Raw genomic sequence first — 21,375 nt, forward strand, 5'->3', positions numbered from 1 at the left:
CATCTAGGCAGCCATGACAGTGCAACTAAAGACACTCACGAAAGAGATCTTCCAGAACTGCTTCAGAAAGTGACAAGAATGATGGGATAAGTGTGTTCGAAGCAAGGGGGAGTATTTTGAGGGGGATTAATGGCAATGTGTCTTTTCTGTAATAATTTTTTAAAGTAAACATTCACCATATTTTTTTTATCACACCTTATGAATTCTCACTCACCAGGAATCCATATTCTGATAAATTAGAGTTTGTCGTAAATTCACAGGAAATCAATACAGTTTAGCTACTGTTTTAAGAGTTTGAAGAAAGAAAATTTCCAGCCAAACTATGAAGAAGATTCTTTTGGGAGTTAACAACTTTATTTTTGAAATCAAAATTTTGTTGCTTATCTTGTTCCTGTGTGTGAAGGCTGTCACATTTACAAAGGGTTTAGAAATTTGAATTAGGAATAAATGGTCCTAGAAGAGATGAGAGATGGTAGGAGGGGTGGTGGGGTTCTCTCTTGGGGAAGCTGAGACTCTGCCATTTTCCTTTGTGGCTTAACAAAATTAAAACATAATTAACATAAGTGCTAACATTTATTAAGTGCATATTAGATACTTGATATTTTGCTTAGTGTTTTATATTTATTTGTTCAGTGTTTCCAAACTTTAGTCATTCCTGTATCACTTTTATGGATTTTGCTATATCTAAATATCATCCAAATTATTATTTACTTAATATTTTTCCTTAAATGGACTTTAGTCAGCCTGTTTTTTCCCTTGTTTTAAGCAGAAGCCTAGTTATATATACGAGGCCTAGTTATATATCTTTATATTTCAATTAAATGTTTTTGATTTACATTTCTCTAGAACACAATCAGACAAATACATTATTACAAAAGAATACCTGAAAATCATATATTTTATCACAGTTTGTGAAATGCTATTTGGTTTCATTTAATCCACAACACAAACCTAAGAATTCTCTATAATTTGCATTCAAAAGGGAAAAATGAGGCAAAGTGAGATGAAATAACTTGCCTCATATCATAAGCTAAGAAGGGGAAATCATAGTTTGACCTTAGATCTGGTGTTACTCTCAAGTCCAAGCCCGAAAATACTATGACATTGTTCAGCCAGTCCTGGAAAAGATTTCCTCATACATCCCAATTTTGTACATGCCCTAATTGCAACTTTGTAAAAACACGAATGTGTATGAAAGGGACTGAAAGTATAAAAGAATTAAAAGAATTGTGTAGGGTTGATTTTCTTTTCAATTTTTTGGCCATAGGCTTTTATTTTACCATTTTGGTTTTGTAACTGAAAAAGGATACATAGATCTGTAAAATAATCTCTCTGTTCATTCCTAGAATTTCAGAAGTCTAACACCAATATTCATTCAGTGGTGTTGTATGAGTGTGTGGGACTGATTTTTTACTGAAATATTCTTAAACATATTAAAGATGGTGTTGGCCATGAGCTGATTTTGCTGTGCTAGACCTCCTATCCTTGCCTCTGCCAGCTCAGTCAGAGGTTGGTACTGAATGTTTCTTGGGGGGGAAACAGATTTGTTTGGGCAAATGTGGAGTGAGAATTCTTTCCCAAGCAGCTGAGAATTGTTTATGCTAACTGGGTCATGGCTGATGTTAGCTGTGTGCAGGCTGTGTCTTTACTCTCTTATATGCCTTATGTGAATGTAGGAGTTATTAATTGATTGGAATTATTTCACTGTATTTTCGTATGATTTTCTTCCTGGTTGTCTCTCCTCCTCTCTCTCTTCCTTTTATCCTCATGCCCTAGTTTACTTATGAGCTCTGAATCACAATACGTGGCAAAGCAGATGCTTGCTGGGATCAAAGGCGCGGAGCGCATTAGAAGACCACGTGCAGGTAAATTGTGGGCACCAAGAAGGCAACTTTGTGTACGTTTCCAAGGGCACACTCCAGAAAGCGAAGGTTGGAGTTCATGGTTACCTGCATATGGACGGAATTGGCAGGCTGGCTAGCTCCATAATATTTTTCCTTTTGATCTGCTTTCATGCTCTTTTTCACACAAAATGTTCCCGGTATTAAACACAGGTTTGGAGAGCCTGGGTGTGAACAATTAGAGGTCTAAAATGGAGTATGTGGGAGGTTAGGAAGGAAGGCTTGGTAGTTAACTTGTCATCCATGAGTGAAGCACAGCGTGCTACTTCCTGTCTAGAGTTACAGAGCAAAAACCAAAACCCGAAAAACAAGTATCTACTGAGGGTGATGCCTCGAGCACCATAAAAACAAGGCTGTGAACTACATAAGGAAAGTGTTGTCTGAAGCACTTCTCAGAGACAAGGGCCCGCCCGGGGAATACAATCACTACAGGTAAACTGCTTGGTGAGGACATCACTATGAGAAGACAGAGAAGATGTGGCGGGTTTTGCTGTGCTGAGTAGGACTCTGAGGGCCAAAGGGGAGGACAATAGAGTGGTAAAGGGGACAGATGATGATCCAATTGGTACTCATGCCCCAAACAAGGATCCAGTTGCCTTGCATCACTGTTCCTGCCTCCGTCATTACGGAGCAAATTACACCTGCAAGGGCAGATATGAGACACATCTATGGCCATGATATTAAAGTCTCAGGGACAGACATAGGAAAGGAAGACAACCCACTCAGCAAGACTGCTAGAGACACCATAACCAGGCCTGCAGAGCGGTTTTCAAAGTGCAAGAACTTGGGGCGGGATGGGTGGTGGGTTAAGTGGATATCTACAGACACCTTCCACTGAGTCTGGTCGGAAGGAGGAGTGTTAATGGTAGTTGGTTTGAGGTTTAATCAGCCAAAAATTATAAGGACTGGACTAGGCACTAACGACCTAAAGAAGGAAAGGAAAAGAAATCTCATCTAAGGTACAGCTCAGAGCTACTTTCCGGAATGTATTCAGAGCAGCTTTTCAATTGATCTCAATTAAATTCATCAGAGTAAAGGTTGAGTCGTCACCATTTTCATAATTCTACTTGTAGGCAGAATAAATCTCAGTGTTCACAGACTATTGTATATTTAAAAACCCTTCTAAAAAGGGGACTATTCAGCGACCCCGGGAAATCTATTTTAAAAGGTTAGTAATTCTCTTCAGTAGTATACTAGTTCCCTCCTGCTGTATTTTCTTTTTGCTTTTGCTTTTTAAATTTCTTCTGTTTTATAGGAGCTGCTGCAGAGTTGATGACTTTGTGCTACTTCCTGCATCTCTCTGTATTTGAAAATTATTTTTACCTGCCCCTCCCTTCAGCCTTAAGCAGGATCTCTATTTTCAACTAAAGATGTTAGTCCTTTAAAGGTCTTAGGAGGTTCTATTTTCCAAATCTTTAATTGTCAAAAGTCCTTTCCCTGAATCCCAAGTTTTTCTTTGTAATGCAGATTTAAGCATTTTCATTTCTTCAGTTCAACAGAGACATCTGATAAACCTTAATGCTTCTGCTGTGTACCAAGGATGGAACTAGGCATTCAGAAAATATTTAAGGAGATCACCATGATTTAAGTAGGTAACAGACACCTAAGGAATAATAAAACAATAGCATCGATAACTAACCAATAATAATAACAATATACTAAACACTTGATAGGCATAACTCTCTTAATTCTCAAAAAACTCCTATGAATTCAGAGCTAGCATTACATCTGTTTTGATTAGAACCCTGAGGCTTAGCGAACTGAAGCCATTTATGTGAGCTCACACATCTAGTAAGCAGTGAAAGCAGACCAATGCAATATGACAATGGCTATTATATAGGCTGAACAGAATGCTAGAGGAGAATGGCCTGGAAAAGTCTTGTTCAGAGGCGGTGACGTTGGGGCTGGGTCTTGCATTAAGCACAGGAAAGGAAATAGCATGAACACATTCTGTGCAGACGACTATTATCAATGATTTGCAAGTCAGTGAGAGCTACTACATGTCTTTTTCTCTTGGGGTCATGTTAAGAAGTCCCAGAGGTTTAGAATTAGGTTTAGAGTACATTGAACTAAAAGCTAAAGATTTAAAAAGCAGCTGTTTTGACAGATTTCACAAGATGGGTTAAAGGTGGAGCTGGGAAGCAGTTTTGTGTGTGTGTGTGGCAGGGGTGGGGTGGGGAGAGTGACTGAGAGGGGGGATTCAGATGAATTCCTCTCTATTTCCAAATACAACTTGAAGAGACTCTTAGCTGCTCACTGTGGCATCCATCAGTTGTCAAAAATGACATTTATCTTTGTTGAACAAGATAATGTAGATGGCAGAAAGGATGCATTATGATGAAGCGACAATGATTATAGCACCTGGTTCCAATGCTAAGAGTTATTTTAAAAATGATAAAAGGAGGGAAATTGTGAGCAGGAGTCATACATTTGATTCCTAGTGACTTTAGTCAATTGGCTCCCTTCTAATGTATTTTCCCTTTTTGAAGGTAATTTAAATGTCCAAGGATATTGATGGTCTTTGCGAAAAGAAACCCAGCACAGCAGAAGGGGTACTTTCCCCACACTTGATGTGTGGTAAGAAGAGATCTGATTCTAGTTTTCACCTTCTGACTAGAGGCTGTGTGATTTGGACACGTGGCTGAACCACTCTGAGCTTCAGCTTCTCTGGAAGTGTGATCTGGTCATGAACATGACCTTCACTGCCTGTGGGGTAGTTGGAGTCTGATATGCTTGACTTCAAATCCTGGCTATGCTGCTACCTAAATGTGTAGTCTTTTCTAATCTGTGAAATGGACATAATTCCTCTTCCTCAAGTTTCTTTAAGGATTAATGGATACAATGAATATGCAAAGTGCAGCATTAGATACAGAGTCCAGTTCTTTTTTTTTAAAAGTCCATTTGCACCTTTCCAATGGTTTGGATTCATTTAAAAGGAAAGACCTAGACAAAAAGATACTCGGCAAGAACAGCTGCACGACACGCTAAAGCCTCCTTGTCTATATAATGACACGTGAGAAGTTCTCAGCCCCAGTTGAACACTTGAATCACTAGGGACAATTAAAGAGATTCCTCAGTGTGGGGCTCACCTCTAAAGACTCTGATTTAATTGGTCCTGCTGTGTGAGTCCTGCCTTGAGGTCATCAAAGCTCACCAGGAGTTTCTAACGTGCACTGGATTCAATCATCGAGTCTCAAATTTTAACATAAATTACCTAGCATATTGTTAGAATGCAGATAATGCTTCTCTAGATCTGGGATGAGGACTGAGGTTCTGCATTTCTAACAAGCTCCCAGATGCAGCTGTTGCTCCCAGATTTGGACCAGCAAGTGATGAATGATCCATACGTGGTTCTCAACACTTAGTGCTCACCAGAATAACCCACTGGCTTGTTGAAAACATAGCATTGGGACCTGCGCCTGGCCCTCACAAATTTTGTTTCACTTGTTTTAGGGACTCTCTGATCTATAATGTCCATCTCAACCTCAAAATTCCATGATCCTAATTTTGTGATTTTATAGTACGACTTCCCTCCTAGGTCAACCGTTCAGCAACATAAATTACAGAGTCTGAAGTTGAGTATATGAGCTATCATGGTCAGAAATCTGCACAATGAGTGAACTCAAGTTATGTGATGTCAAGACATGCCTGATCTTTTTGCCATGTGTATCTTCAACCTCTAGAGTTCAATTGAGTTAATGGGGACCTTCAAAGAACTCCCTGTGTGTGAGCAGGATTTACTGTTGACAAAGCACTCACAGATGAATCAGGAAAGCATCCTTCACCACCGGGAGATGAACAAATGACCTTGGGCTTTGGTCTGCTCTCTGCAGCACATCATACTTTCTAAAGCAGAATCCCCAGAGATGTGGGCTCATCTTCCCTACCTTGAGATCAAACCAAAGAAAAATGGAGACGGGAGGAAAAAAACAAAAAAAACAACCTGCTATTTCAGCAGAACAAACAACTGACTTTTGAAAATTTCCAGGACTTCCAGACAAATCTGTTCCATGGTAGATTGGATAGCTTTTTTCCTTCTTTTTCTTCTCGCCCTCTGAATTCCTCTTGCTTTTAATAGCTAGAAACATCCTCTTCTTAGGGACAGGCTTTTTACCACTTTACAAGAAAATTTGAAACAACTATGATGGGTCAAAAACATTGTAATTCTCATCTAGTTGCTTTGGATGACCATTTTGCACGTCATTCATATAGAAAGGGTTGGTCTCCAAGAAGTTCACGAATTTGTAAATAAAAATTAATGCAAGAATGGTAATGGGGAAAATGAGAGATACTCATACTTTATTGCTTTCCCCTGTAAAAGTATCCATACCTGTAAGACCATTTGATCAGTCTGTAGAACTCCATAATGGACAACTCAAAAAGGCAATAATCACACACCAGTTAGGCTGACCAAGTTGTAGGTCACACATCTTCCAGGTGCTCTACTCCATACTGTGTTCCCAATTGGACCTTCTTGCTACAATGGTTTCCCGAAAGTAAGACCGGGTCTTACATTAATTTTTGCTCCAAAAGATGCATTAGGGCTTATGTTCAGGGGATGTCATCCTGAAAAATCATGCTCGGGCTTCTTTTCCAGTTAGGTCTTATTTTCAGGGAAGCACGGTAGGAGAGAGAACCAAAACAGGGCTACTTGACCTTCCTAATCCCTCTATACCTAGGCTGGGTTGGCCATGTAGCGAGCTGGCCTGTGTTGTGATTCAGCAGCAGCACAGGCTCTCACTGCCTCAGATGCCACCGTGCTACCCTCCCACTGGTCCTCAGAGCCTTGCCACCAGTAAGATGTGGGCTTCAGTCATCCACTCTAAAACATGTGCATTTGGTTCAGAAAGGGATGGGTACAAGCCATGCTCCATGGCCTTTGTTCATTCATCTGGAGCCCTTTATCGGATGGAGGGGCTTGTTATATAGGAAAGACTGTGGAGTCTGTGCCGAGTGGAAGGAAGCTGCTGTAAGGAGCCAGGGCAATGCAGTGACAAGCCCCACAACACAGTGGCAGCAGAACTCCAGAGAGCAGACGCTGGGGAGCGACTGTCCTAGGTGGTGGGGCTCTGGATAAGGTACTGGAAGGAAGGTGGCTCTGAACTTTCAAGTGAAATGAAGGACTAACGAAATAGGGAGTACCAAGACGGACTTACTAGTTTTCAGTTTTGCCCTGAGGTAGGTTTTGATGGAGCAAGGAAAATGACCGCCATGTTGCCATGTTTTAACATTTATTTAATTTTTTTCCCCCAAAAAATAGGAGGTTAAACTCCTACAGCCACATTTCTTGTTTGCAATGCAATGGCTTCTTTATGAAATCTCAGAGGAGAGATGGACTTTTGCAGGGATGTTTATTTTATTGATTTGCTTATGTATAGCGTTTGTTATGTGGCAGATACTGTTTTAAGCATTTTAAAATCTTACCTCATTAATGCACTTAACAACTTATGAATTAGCCACTGTTATTTGCAGAGGGAATTGATTAAAAAGGTTAATTTGCTTGGAATCACTGTATTAGACATAGGATTTGAATGTGGGCAGCGAGGGTCCATAGTCTGTAACCCCTGTGCATCCTGCCTCTGATGCTGAGGCAAGTGTTCCTGTTCGAGGGTGAAAAGACAGAAATTGGACTGTATTGGACTGGTTCTTAAATGTGGTGCCCTAGACTGCTGTGCTGCCTAGGTAACCATCACGGGAGCTCTTGCTTACATGCAAACTCCTATGCTGTACACATGGACTTCTGATTCAGGAAGCCTAGGGGTTTTGGAAATAGACCTAGATGATGTTTAGGGAAACTTCCACCCTTACTACAGATCCAAAATTCTTTGATTGGAACATCATTCTGATCACCCTAAAATGAATGTGACCTCAGGAAGCAGCAGTAGCTTATGCTACCACCACCCATGCATTTTCTGACTTCCAGCTCTGGAGTCTAAACCACAGTCACTGATGGCGACAGTTCTGACCACACCACCCCCAGCTCCATCTGCCAACAACCACTCGGCTGCCTTGAGTCCTCTGCGCCTCCCACAGCCTGCCTGCTTTCCTTCCGTAAAAGCCTGAAGCCCACAGTCTTCTCTTATGGTTAAACTGTCTCTACTGCAAGGCCGACATCTTTATTACTATAATTAACTGCACTCCTCTTCTCTGCTCTGCCAACAGTTATGCAGCTCAGGTGGGTGAGTCTACCACCGAACATTGTTCTCCCATTCGCACTGAATGGACAAGACCCAGCAATGTTTAAACATGGGAGTGGAGATGGGATCAAGCCCTGCCTCAGCCCCCTTTCCCTTCAGCCTCTGTTCTCCATGTACTTCTCGTATCTTCTTCCTTGCAGACCCAGAGGAGACTAACGGTTCTGGCCAGTCTCTTACCCTTCTCCTATTTCAGTAACATTTTCATGCCTTATGAAGTGGCTGAGAGTAGCAATGCTGACTACATACAACCAGAGGTATGAAAAGAATTAGCTATTACATCACTTTTCTGAATTTAAGCTCTGCTGATGAGTGCACTGATCCAAAGAAATCCACCATCCCCTCTTGGGATCATGCCCGAGAAACTAGAAACAGGAGGAGGCGGCTTGCAAGCCCTCAGGATTGCCATGAGAAATTGGTTTGAGAGCGAGGTAAAGCCAATTTAGAAGAGACTGTGGGGAAAGCCAAGGCAGAATATTATCAGTGCTCTGTGTGAAGTTCTATCACCACCTACCAGTGAAAGAAGCCAGCATTATCAAAAGAGCATTTTCCTCTCTTGTGACTTGCAAGAATTCGACTACTTTTCTGTTTAAGAATATAGGTACTGCCCTTTGCCTCAGTGCATCACTTGTACCATTTGGAATATGCCGATTACCAGGCTGCTTTGACTGACTCCCCCAACTATTCCGTGGAGAAGAGAAAATACGAAATATGCTTTAAATTTCTCCTGCCTATCAGGAGATCCCACAAAACACTCCAGCTTCTTTCTGTACTTTAATGTGGTGGCTAAACATTCTAAATACGCCTTTGAACAGAAGAACAAGCAAACTGCAGCCTAATTTGCCATCTTAAAATATGTCATTAAAATGTACACATCAGAAACACTTCATAACAGGCAGGTCCCTTACTGCTCTCTGAGTGCACTGTTAATTCCTTGAAGCAGTAACAGCGTTCATCTAAAACAGATAATGCAGCATAGAAGCTCAAAGCTGATATCAGGAGCGCCTCATCTGGCTGGATTTCAGTGAGATGGTCAGGGTGCCCTAGATCTCCTCAAGTGCAGTGCCTGCAAACCCAGCCTTTCCCGGGGGGCCGAACGCATCCCTGATGTCTCTCAAAAGTATGCTTTGGGTGCAAGGAGGTCAGGAAATCATTTTCTAACATAGCTTTACAAGGGACTTTTGTACCCAAAGTTGGGTAGGTTGCCTTTTCACCATACCCAAGAAATTTGGAATTATTCATTCTATTATATGCCTGCCTTAATTTCTGCCACAGTCTGATAGAGGTTATTAGTTTAGAAATCCCAGTTGTTGAAGTGCAGCAGAGCTCAAACTGCAACAGCCCACACTGCATTGTTAACATAAAACCAACATACAAAGGAGAGGAGTTTCCTCTCTTTCTCCCATTTTATTACCTTGTGCTCCTTGACTGTAGAAGAATCGTTGAGCCGACTCAACATCCAAGAGTCTATGAGCAGACTCCACATCCAGAAAATAATCCATTTTGGGATAATCCATCCTCGATGTGCCAAAACCAGAGTTTTAAGACAAATCAGTCACTTGTATGCCTATGAAAGAGGAAAACAAAACTCACAATATTTTAGACTGTCAAATAGATTTTTAAGCTCCAAACATGTGTATGTGTGTGTGTGTGTGTGTGTGTGTGTGTGTGTGTGTATATATAATTTTGGAATAAGAAATACCTCATTATAATATCCCATTATTTGACTGACATTTCCAATTCTAAAGACACCCATTGACATAGCTTTCCTACTGCGTGAGAAACATGCAAAATTTAACCAACGTTCATTTGCAGTAATATATTACACTCAGAAAAACAAAAAAACAAAAAACAATCAAACAGATGATCCAGGCTCAAGAGAGAGGACATACCAGTCTTTCCTTGCTGTATAATAACTGAAAAATATACTATTCAAATCCTTTGCTACCGGTTTTCAAAAGGTCTGTCTGATAAATGACATCATTAAGTGTTAGTGTTTCTGAGTAGCTGGTCCTCAATTGATCCAATGAATTCTGATTTCCCTTGAGCAGCAAGAGTGGCCTGGGAATCCGAACCTCCACTCATATATGTTTTGCATTTATGACACATGCTCACATGTTTGCTGTAAAATGTCTTGAATTCCTTCCTTTCTAGTGATTCCCTCCAGCACATTTTGTCAAGTGCTACAGGATCATCCCCTGCTTGCCCCTGACCTCGGCTGCTTTTAAGAAAGAATTCTGGATTCTAGAGCAGTGACAATTATTTCAGAATTGCAAGGATCCCCACAATATTATCATGTACTAGTCTGTTTGGCAGCTAATACACTTTATGAAAAAAACATTCAGCCTGTTCGGTTCTACTGAGCATATGTAGCCTTTCCCTGACACTCGCACAAATATCTCTATTTCTGCAGGATGTTTTTGGAAAGAATTAATTAAGACAAAGTCATTGAAATCAAGCCCAGAAGCCTAATCCAGCTATTTCTCTTTCTAACAGTGCACATTTTAATTTAAGAAACCACATCTGGTAAGAAGAAACTTTTAACTCTAACCAAAGTTACCCCAAGAGCAAATCATACTTACTGACAAAAAAGAAAAAAAATCAAGGGCTAACCGCAGGCAACAAAAGCAAGAGCAATTTCAGCCAGTGTCCTTGATCTTACTAAATATTCCCTATGAAAGTAAACAATTTTGATTCTTTGATGAGAACGACGATAAAACATATACCATCTACTGGACTTGCTTTATCAGATAAAATGGTCAGAACACGTTACCTTAGCAACGGAAGGTGACGCCAACCTCAGCCTCTTTGTATCCTGCAGTGTGAAGGAAGAAAATGACCAGTTTCCTGTGTAAAACTTTGGCAGAAAATCACCATCAAAATCTACATGTAACTATCACGTGAGTCCATTCTCCACCTCCCCCTACCCCCCCCCCGCCCCATCTCTTATTCAGAGAAGTGTCATAGTCATTAAGAAATGGTGTTTGGTGTAATGATTTTTTTTCTGGTCCCCACAGTCTCAGTTTGATTCGCAATTATAGCAGAATTACACGATTAAATAGTTAATATGATAGGAAAGTTGTCTAGAAATTGTTGGGGGCACCAGTTCTTACCCTAATGCTGGGTAAGGGTGGTAGGAAAAAATCATTTTAGCTAGCATATGTTAAACATCCCCTTGTTATAATTAATACAAAGATCAGCCATCGGCATCTAGGCTGAAAATAACTCTCTTGCCTTCTGTGAATCAGTCACTGGAAGGAGCTTAAAAAGCTGCCTGAAATTTCCCAGCTTTTAAAAGATGCCTTATAACATATATCTTTTGTGAAATTGCCCCCTCCCCTCCTAAAAGAAAGGTAGCCAAAAAAACATATAAGAAAGGAAGTCTTAAAGTTAGTAGATACTCACCAGCACTTCTTGGCCCCTTTGAAGAGGACACCGTAGAGCATGAAACGAAGCTGTGCACGATGCTGAGCCCAGGAGCCCAAATGAACAGCCTCTAATTTTCCCTTCAATCTCAATTCAAGAGCACTGAGCAGAGAAAAGTGATGGATTTGCCCATTTTATATTGTGATGAAACGCAACCCCTAAGAAGAGATCTGAGTGGAGCTGCTCTTTAGAACACATTAGACTGCTAATTTAAGAAAATTGAAAGGTTTTGTTTTACTGTCTTTTATGTGTTCTCTCCGCTACCCCCTCAATTTAATTTGCATTTAAAATTATGCTCATGTCTCCTCGGTTCTCTAAGGTGTGGAGTGCTTTCTAATCACGACGGCTGCTGGGGTAGGGTTTGGTGCAACGCCACTTTTATCCTGAGCTGCAAAACAAGGTGGGTAATTATAAACCGTGAGCTGTTTTCTGGAGTGAAATACAGAGCGAACATTTGATTTCACCCCCTCCCTTTCCCTGGCCATTCTTCCTCTTCCTGCCTCTGATTGCTTGGTCAAATCTCCAGTCCAAATCATGCCAATCTGTCTAAATGCATTCCTCTCTGTCTGAATGTAACAAAATAATCCCAACAGCAAAAGAAACCTTTGGTTAGATACCTGAGTTTATTCCAGTTGGATATCCTCTTTACTCAACCTCAGTGTGGACTTTTAGGCACACTACTTTGTATATGCTCACAAAAGGCATAATGATAGCCAAATACAAGACCAATAGTGGGTTTTCCAAAACCCTCTTGCACCCTTTGTTGACCAAGTAGAATCGTTAATAAGTACCACATGGTGTGCGATGGGTTTGTTCAGAAAAGAGAAACTACATTTGAGAAGCCTTGGAAGGAAGACCACCCACCAGACCTCCCGCCTCCCGTGTACAATAGCTGTGCTCACTGCTGGAGACAAACCTGAAAATCTGCTGTTTGTCTTGTGAGTTTTCCTACCCAGTCAGAACAAATAAGACACCACGTTGGTGTTGCAGAGTTAAGCCTGATGAAAGAGGGAGCTAAAACGATGGATTATATGCCCTTGCAGGGAAAATCAACTTTGGATTCAGGATATAGGCATACCTTGGGGATATTGTGAGTTTGATTCCAGACCACCACAGTAAAGCGAGTTGTAATCTTTTTTGCTGGTGGAGGGTCTTGCCTTCAATTGGTAAAAAAACACACAACACCTGTGAAGTGCAATAAAGCGAAGCAAAAGAAAATGAAGTATGCCTGTGCTCAAAGCTTTGCTCAACCCAGGGACTTACTTTTCTAAGTTTACATTTCTATTCAGCCCCCAATGGAGACACGCTGAACACTTGACATTTTACAAGAGAAAGCTGTCTTCTCTTCTGGTTCCTTTAGCTTACAGTAAGGTGTGGGCGACAGGTTCTGAACTCTCTATTGTGATTCTGCTGAATTGTGATGACTCACAGGAGAGAGAGAGGGAGAGAGAGGGAGGGAGGGAGGGAGAGAGAGAGAGAGAGAGAGAGAGAGAGAGAGAGAGAGAGAGAGAACAATCTACTGCTGCTGACAAACACCAATCATTTAGGTGAGCACAAATGAATGTGTAGTTGAAGACAGACATTCTAAATTGGAAATTTGAAAAATAGAGTTGATTCCCAGGGGTTAGGGGGTGGGTTTAGAAGTCAGTCATTTCTGGAGAGTTGATCAAGAAAAGGAAATTTGGGGTGGCCTGGTGGCTCAGGCGGTTGGAGCTCCATGCTCCTAACTCTGAAGGCTGCCAGTTCGATTCCCACATGGGCCAGTGGGCTCTTAACCACAAGACTGCCAGTTCGATTCCTTGACTCCCGCAAGGGATGCTGGGCAGTGCCCTCTGCAACTAGCAATGGCAACTGGACCAGGAGCTGAGCTGCGCCCTCCATAACTAAGACTGAAAGGACAACAACTTGACTTGGAAAAAAGGCCTGGAAGTACACACTGTTCCCCAATAAAGTCCTGTTTCTCTTCCCCAATAAAATCTTTAAAAAAAAAGAAAGGGAAATTTGAAGTGTCTTACATGTAATGTGAAAGGGCCATGATTTAAGAAAACTCAGAAAGGAAATTTTCAACTTAGAGAAAAGAAAATGTATTTGGGAAGGGGATTATTCACTTGCGAAAAGAGACTTCATTTTACTAAATATTAATGACTAGGTTCTTTAAAATAAATCGGCCAGTTTCTGAAATAGACATACAAAAAGTGATTTTACTCTCTGGGGAGTATAGCTATAGGTTACATGTCGGAATATCTGCGTGAGGAATTCTTTTTAAAAGTGGGGAAGCATTGTAATATTCAAAAGCCAATGTCAAAACCTAATCTGCTCAGCTCTGTTTTATAACTTTAATCTTCTCAAATGCAACATTTATAATGGCCCATTGTTCTGAGGTATAATAGAACCAGACATAGGAGGTAAGGTTAGAGCAAGTATTCAGACTAACACATATGCAGCACTGAACAATTCAACTCCAAACATCCCTGAGACATCAACTTTAAAAGTTAAATTAACTCAGTGTTAACATATCTTAGTGAGCCAGAAATAAAAAATATATGTGTACATATTTTTAAAAGATCAAAGTAGAGTTACACTTTTAATTACAATATGAAAGTTTAGAACTACAAGGCTGAAACAAATAATCCATGATTATTAAAAATACATGACATGGCAGAGAGGTGTATACTTTTGTGTTCAGCTCGGTAATAAGAAGAAACATGTGTGAGTGTTCTATATACAAAGGGAAGAAGTATTTGATTAATTCAAAATTGAGGTGTCATGCAGGGATTCATGCGGGGTTTCTGCTCCCGCTCCCCACATAAGAATGCAGAATACGGTAAGGCCAAAAAGGAACACCCACGGAGCCATAGATAGGGGAGTCCATACCATTATATTCTCGCTGGCAGCTGGGTTGGAGACACAGGAAGCAGGAGCCACACTGTCTGCAACCTGCCGTCCACTTCTCTGCAATCTGCAACCCACCCTCTGCTGTGCTAACTGCAGTCCGCACTTGCCAGCCACCATCTTCTTGCTAGCCCCATTTTTCTTGCTAGCCCCCATTTTTGCTGCTAGCGTAGCCACGCCAGTTATATTAGTGGCCAATGGCTCACTGGTTACAGCTGATGGCCATGCAATCACAGTTGATGGCCATTTACTATCTGAGCCAGCACCTTTCCACGTGAGGCTGGGAGCTTGGAAACTGCACTCCTGGCTCTGTCCCCACACTCCACCGCTACAGGGTCTCGCCTCACAAGTTATGCGACAAGCGACTTCCGCGAGGGGCCCTGTGTGAGGAGCCTGGAGGTGAATACAATATCCTGGACACGGCCAGGGTTTCTCAGGGCACTACCAGTGCTTCTGGGCACAGCCAGACTTCCTGGGCTTCTTAGGGTACCACCAGTCTCCCCAGGCACAGCCAGGATTTCTCAGGGCACCACCAGTACTTCTGGGCACAGCCAGACTTCCTGCGCTTCTTAGGGTATCACCAATCTCTCCGGGCATAGCCAAGGTCTCTCAGGGCACTGCCACTCTCTCTGGGCACAGCCAGACTTCCCGGACTCAGCCAGGGTTCTCAGGGCACTGCCAATCTCTCTGGGCCTCTCAGGGTACCGTGCTGGAACAACAGTGACTCACAGTCAAGGTGCTTACATATTCTCGATGGCGGCCAGTCAAGACTCAAAACCAAGTATCTGCCAGTTCCACTACATGGTGGAAAGTTCCCAAGCAAACAGTCAAGTGGTCCATTAAATTAGGGATGGAAGGCAATTCCCCATAGTCCACAGTCATTCACCAGGGCTGTGCGTTAGCCTCATAACGTGTGCCCTCTCCGCAGGACAAGGGCTCCAAGTCCTCCCCAACCTGGGGGTGAGGGCCTCAGCAAGCACTTCCAAGCCCACAGGACCGCAACGACCTTCGCTTTCTCCAGCCTATGCTGGTTGGGGAAACATCCACGTCTTCCCACCCCTCCACGGGGGTCCAGCTCTCCGGCAACTGCTCCTCTTGGTCTTCCGGAGACTGAGTGTTCATATGCACAAAGTGCTCCACCGCCCTTTGGAGAGCTTTGGCCAGCACCGTACCCTGCTCGCTGCACCATTTGTTGTGCAGGGAGTCATGTGGGGTCTCTGTTCCCACTCCCCACATAAGAAGGCAGGACATGGTGAGGCCAAAAAGGAACACCCATGGAGCCATAGATAGGGGAGTCATACCACTATATTCTCGCTGGCGGCTGGGTTGGAGACACAGGAAGCAGGAGTCACACTGTCTGCAACCTTCTATCCACTTCTCTGCAATCCGCAACCTGCACTCTGCTGTGCTAACTGCAATCTGCTCTTGCCAGCCACCTTCTTCTTGCTAGCCCCCATTTTCTGTTAGCGTAGCCACGGCAGTTATATTAGTGGCCAATGGCTCACTGGTTACAGCTGACGGCCAACTAGCCACAGCTGATGGCCATCCAATCACAGTTGATGACCATTTACTACCTGAGCCAGCACCTTTCCACGTGAGGCCGAGAGCCTGGAAACTGCACTCCTGGCTCTGTCCCCACACAAGGCATATTTCAAGATGGAATGTGGAGACCAGTAAAGATATCAGTTTGTGTTAATTTATCTTTGGGGGTGTACATATTTATTTTATTGGCCAGCACAAGACCCCAACATTCACATGATTTCTAAGTAGACGACTCTTTTTAGATCATTTGATTGACTCCCATGAGTCAGAATGGGTTTTTTCTGTTTGCTAAGTGATAAAGAGGTTTGTGTTACTGACAATTTGATAATGAATTTTACTTATTTCATTGTCTTAATGGCCTTGTGTAATTCCTCAGCTCTCTAAAAAAATCATGGTTTTATATTTGTGTTGGATTACATGAAATTCTGCCTTTAGCCTGCATGAAATCTATGGGAAGTTTCTCTTTTTACCAACAAACCCAACTAATTTATCTTTAAAATATTAGAAGCTGTCTTAAAGTGGGGGCACATTTTGTATCCCTTGGTGGGGTGAATAGATTGAAGATCTTTGGTTAAGTGCTAGCTTGCTAAACACATATATTTATTTATTTTGCAATTTGTTAAACTAGAATGATATGTTTCAATACAGTGGTTTCTCTCTTCTAGTCCAGTCACTCTCTTCTCTGTCAACCCATCCCTCCAAAGAAATCTCTATTTCCTTGCTCATTAAACTCTGCCATTAAATGGTAGCGGTACTTTAAACATTTTACTTGGGGCTTTATTCATATTGAAATCTCCCTGGGAGAGGAAACAGTTTAAGCAACCATCAGTTACTTTTTCTTTAGAGTAAAGGAATTTCCAGACTTTGGTTGTGAGAAGTTTTTGGCGGTAGTTGGAAAGCTAAAGAAGGCTGGGAGGGTTGGGAAGGTAGACTGAGAAAAAAAAAAGTCTCACAAAGAGGAGAAGCCTAATTTTATTCCACGTAAACATGTAGTCATGTTTTGAGGGCTTACTTATGTTTAAGATGCCAGGTACTCAGTTGGAAGAGAAAGGCATTAAATTCGTAAATATCTTCAGTTGGCCAGGGCCTGAAGCTGCCCTGCAGGGCCAGAGGCAGAATCCGAAATCTTATTCAAGAACATTATGTCTAAGGAGTGAGTTTCCCTCGGTCTATCCTCAGTTAGCAGGAAGATTCTTCAAAACAAAATCAGGCCGCTCTCTGATTTTGAAAATGCCCTGGTGAGAGCCACACTAGAAGCGAGGTGGCACTGGCCAATAGGGCAGAGGCCAGACGCAAGAGGAGGGAAGCATTTGGCTCTACTTGCTGCCCACTTCCGAAAACTTTCTTCCCCTTTTCATCGAAGGTCCAGTTCACAGAGAGAGGAACAAGAGCTCAGAATTTTACCCTTCTGCCAACTGGATTCTAGTAAGTTGATCTTGCTTATAATATGGAAATTTCTTTGCTTGGCAGAAAGACTACTCATAAGTTATATCTCTATCTCAGTGTTTATCTAGTTGATCTGGAAATAGGGAAATGAACAAATGTGGAATAAGAAATGAGGAATTCTTAAGCAACTTTCTATTTACTATAACTCTCAAATCCCTAAATAGAAAGACATGTAGTAGCTTTTTAAAACACAAATTTGAGGATATATAATAATGATATTTGACTTATTTCGTCTGGCAAGAAAATCTCATAGTTCTTGTTTCTTTTTGTGTTTTGTATAATTTGTTTTCTATTATCCTGGAAGGGGCTGAAAAAGTTAATCACAAGTTCAATTGTATTTTTCTAGTCCTTCTAAAAATCCAGATAGCAACCTGAAAATATCCAAAGAAATGTTGAAGAAAGAGGGAATAATGATCTCTGAGGGCCACAAGTGTAATAGATGCTACGCAGAAGATACGGCCCCTGAACTTCCAAAGCACATTAGGAAAATGGGATTGGATATAGCAGTGAGAACCCACAAGGAGTAAGTGTGAATTGTATCAAAGCAGTATAAGTTATTTTTAGGTCATTACAATGTCACTTTTACAATCCCACACTATTATGCAAAATGAGGATTACTAATAGATAGATTAGATAGATAGGTAGGTAGATGGATAGATAGGTAGATAGGTAGATAGATAGATAGATAGATAGATAGATAGATACATAGATACATAGATAGATACATAGATAGATACATAGATAGATACATAGATAGATACATAGATAGATACATAGATAGATAGATAGATAGATAGATAGATAGATAGATAGACCGATGTATGTAGGAGGTAGAAGTAGACATTAGAAACAGATAGAAATAAAGAAAATGGTCAAAATGAACTTAGACATAGTGGTAACCTTGAACGACCTATTTTTGTGTTCCCAAGAGCCAATAAAAACAAATAAACAAAAACAAGGTAAGTCAAAGGAATTTTGGTAACTGTTTCATTCCTTTTAGGTTTTGAACATACTAACAAATTCTACAGCAAGGTCTATGTACTAAAATATTAATATTAAATGTTTTTCTTATGCATATCTGCAAGTCTATTTGATGCATATCTTAGCATACCAAATTTTATAATTGATGACACAATCTTGGATTTGATTTCAGAGTTAAATGTCGGTATAATCTATCACCTGCAGGCACTGAGGGGTATCATTTTATAGGCATCAGCTTTCCAAATCAGCATTCTCTCCTGGTGGATTGAAGGTAACAGAAGACCCATCCCCTCCATGATGTACATAAAGGGGAGTGATGGTAGGAGGGCACTCGCTTCTGAAACGAAGAGGACCTTATTGGTAGCCACTGAGTTTTAATTTCTCATGGCTTTATTAGTACACCCCAAAAAGGTATTTTTTTTTTGGTCATATTTGATCTCAGAATACTCATTGCTGTATAATAAACACCAAAGAGATGTTATCCGTTTATTCAGGAGATAATGCAGTCAAGTAGTTACTGATTTGGGAACTCAGGTTCTGATGCTTCCTAGCTGAGCAAACTAACCTCGTTAGGCCTCATTTTCCATCTCTGTAGCATAGGAGTAAAAATAAAAATAAAATCAGATAATCTATGTGGACAACATAGAACTTGACACGCAGGAAGTATTTAGGTTAGGTACTAGGTGGTTAGAAATATTTTTGAACAGCTTACAAATGCAAGGAGTTGTGGGAATAAGACACCTCATCCCATGCACCCCAACTGTGTCTGTCTCATGTATCAGTTGAAATATTACCTCCTGGTCATGTAAAATCCTGTAGTGTTTTGTCTGTATTTCTAACTTGCATATATATTACGTTAACATGAGTTATGTATTCATAATTGAAAGAGCTAATATGTGTAATGCATCTAGAATGGTGCCTGGTCCATGGTAAGTGCCCCCAGAGTGTTAGTTACTATAATTTTCTTCTTCCTCACAGAGAGCTGGTGCACTTTAGTGAGCTCTTCAATGCATGTTCTTTTTCTGGAGAGACATGCAAAGTAGGGGAGTGTCAAGGATGCATGCCAAGATGTCCTCACCAAAAGGGCATCTGTTATTGCTTTTACCATTCTGCTTTCCTGAGAGAAGTTTGCAACAGGGAGTTACTAACTATAGTAAAATTTTGGCCACAGTTTTTCATAAGCTCATCTTCTCTTCCTTCAGCCAAATTAAATGGCATAATATATGTAGATGCTTCACCTAAAGTAGGCACTTTATCCACTGGGTAATGAATGGCTCAACCACAGAAGTTTCTATTCTTCCAGGGATATGCCCAAAGATGTCGAATCTAAATGTTCAGTCACTAACCATGTATTAATAATTATTTGATTGGTAGATCATTGTTTATCATTCACTATGTGCTTGGCAGTGTGTAAATTGCTGGGAATATATAATAAACTAGACTGAGTCCTTTTCTTTAGGAAATTCCAAGTTAGCTGAACTTAGATTCTCCCAACTTTTTTCATATTAAGGCAGACATCACAATGATTATGTTTGTAAATGAGTATCCAGAGGAAGTGATCTTCAGGGGTCAGCTGTCCAGGGCTGAGCAGGCAACATGCCAGTTGAGAAACTTTATGTAAGGTGCTCAACTTTTAATGTGTTTAATTTTTCTATAGTTCTTCAAATTAGATGAAAAATACAGTGTCTAGCTGGCTGTGGGGGAAGGGAGTAGACACTAATTAAATTTTGTGTGGTGTTTAACGCTGAATTTGCAGATGGTACTTGATGTCAGGACTTTGACTTAGCAATGAAAAAGATTAGAGAGCTGACCGATAGGAGAAACACATGCAGACAGGGTGCCACCATGTTTCAAATGAATGCTCTTTAAAACAGTTTCAAGAGCTATTGGTTTAAGACCAAATGGTTTTCAAATAGTCTCCCACAATAACTTAATGATAATGGCCTTAGGGGAGTTTCCACTTGTCACAGGATTTTTGTGTATTTCACAAATCCCTTCTGGGGAAGGAAATAACTGAAGGACATTATGTTTCACTGGTTTGGAAGTTGTGAAGCCCAAGGGAATTGGGAGAAGTCCGTGTTCTTTAGTTGTTAGGGCCTTGGGAGTGATGTTTTTTCAAGTTAGTGTAACCTCCTTTGGCACAGTAAACATTTCGGCTGCATTTTTAAAAGAGCCCTGATTTAAAAAGCTGGTAGCGGTAAACAGCAAGAATCCACCGTCACATTTTTAACATAGCTCCAGAGGAGATAGGATTTAAACTCAAAAGTCTTCTCATTCCTATGGCAACCAATAGACGTATTCAACGAATGCTACATGCTGTGTACATTAAACCTCCCCCACTTCCTACTTCCTCTATCCCTAGGATTCAACCTGAATCTCAAGAAACTGTACACCTTGAAAAAGCCTCTTTCCAGACACAGAATTAGTTGGTTTCCAACAAGCAAGCGATCAAATGCAGGAATGTAAAAGGGACGAGTCCTCTCAGAGGAAAGCTTTGCAAGCCCAGAGGGAAAATGTACCCCCAAATAGAGACACCGTCTGCTTCCCTGATTTGACAGGTTTGAGAGCTCCTTGTTTTAAAGCCAGACATGAATCTGTGAAGCAATTCCCTTGAGTTACAACCCTTTTTGGGACCAGCTACCATGAAGATAACATATGTGGTGAGGCAGAGCCAAAAAGCACCCACTGGGCTTCATTGCAGCTCCGGGAACATTTATAACACATCCTCAGGAAGCTGGAGTGGTTAGTCATGGGTCTGGAGAAAGACCCTCTCGGCGCTGTCTCATAAGCGTGGGGGGTTGGCTGTCACCATTACTACCTGTTCTTCAAGGACGACTCCAGTGGTTTTGTTCTCCTGGACGGCTTGTTCTTTTAAAGAGTGAGAACCTGTAGCCTAAGATTCAAAGATCCAAAGGCCAAGTAAAGACAGCCTGAATCCTACTGAAGGTTTTTAAAAATTTCCAAGGGGGAAAAAAATCATTTTCAGGGTGAAG

The 21,375-nt window shown here is 41.3% G+C and overlaps 1 protein-coding gene across 9 annotated transcripts in view; it reads right to left on the reverse strand.

Moving 5' to 3' along the window:
- PHACTR1 (phosphatase and actin regulator 1) overlaps positions 1-11,872 on the reverse strand; it is a 503,450-nt gene extending 491,578 nt beyond the window's left edge. For 3 of the 9 annotated variants that reach the window (XM_074335219.2, XM_019742987.3, XM_019742983.3), the window contains exons 1-3: positions 11,501-11,638; positions 10,869-10,910; positions 9,510-9,662 (exon numbers count right to left, since the gene is read on the reverse strand). In XM_074335219.2, the coding sequence (XP_074191320.1) occupies positions 9,510-9,612 (103 nt within the window). In that variant the 5' untranslated portion in view covers positions 9,613-9,662; positions 10,869-10,910; positions 11,501-11,638. The other 6 variants (XM_019742988.3, XM_074335214.2, XM_074335220.2 and 3 more) reach the window with 6 other exon arrangements.
- Positions 11,873-21,375: the final 9,503 nt, after the last annotated feature.

The sequence above is a fragment of the Rhinolophus sinicus genome, chromosome 14, assembly GCF_057876585.1.
Source record: "Rhinolophus sinicus isolate RSI-liver-muscle chromosome 14, RSI-T2T, whole genome shotgun sequence".
Classification (NCBI taxonomy): domain Eukaryota; kingdom Metazoa; phylum Chordata; class Mammalia; order Chiroptera; family Rhinolophidae; genus Rhinolophus; species Rhinolophus sinicus.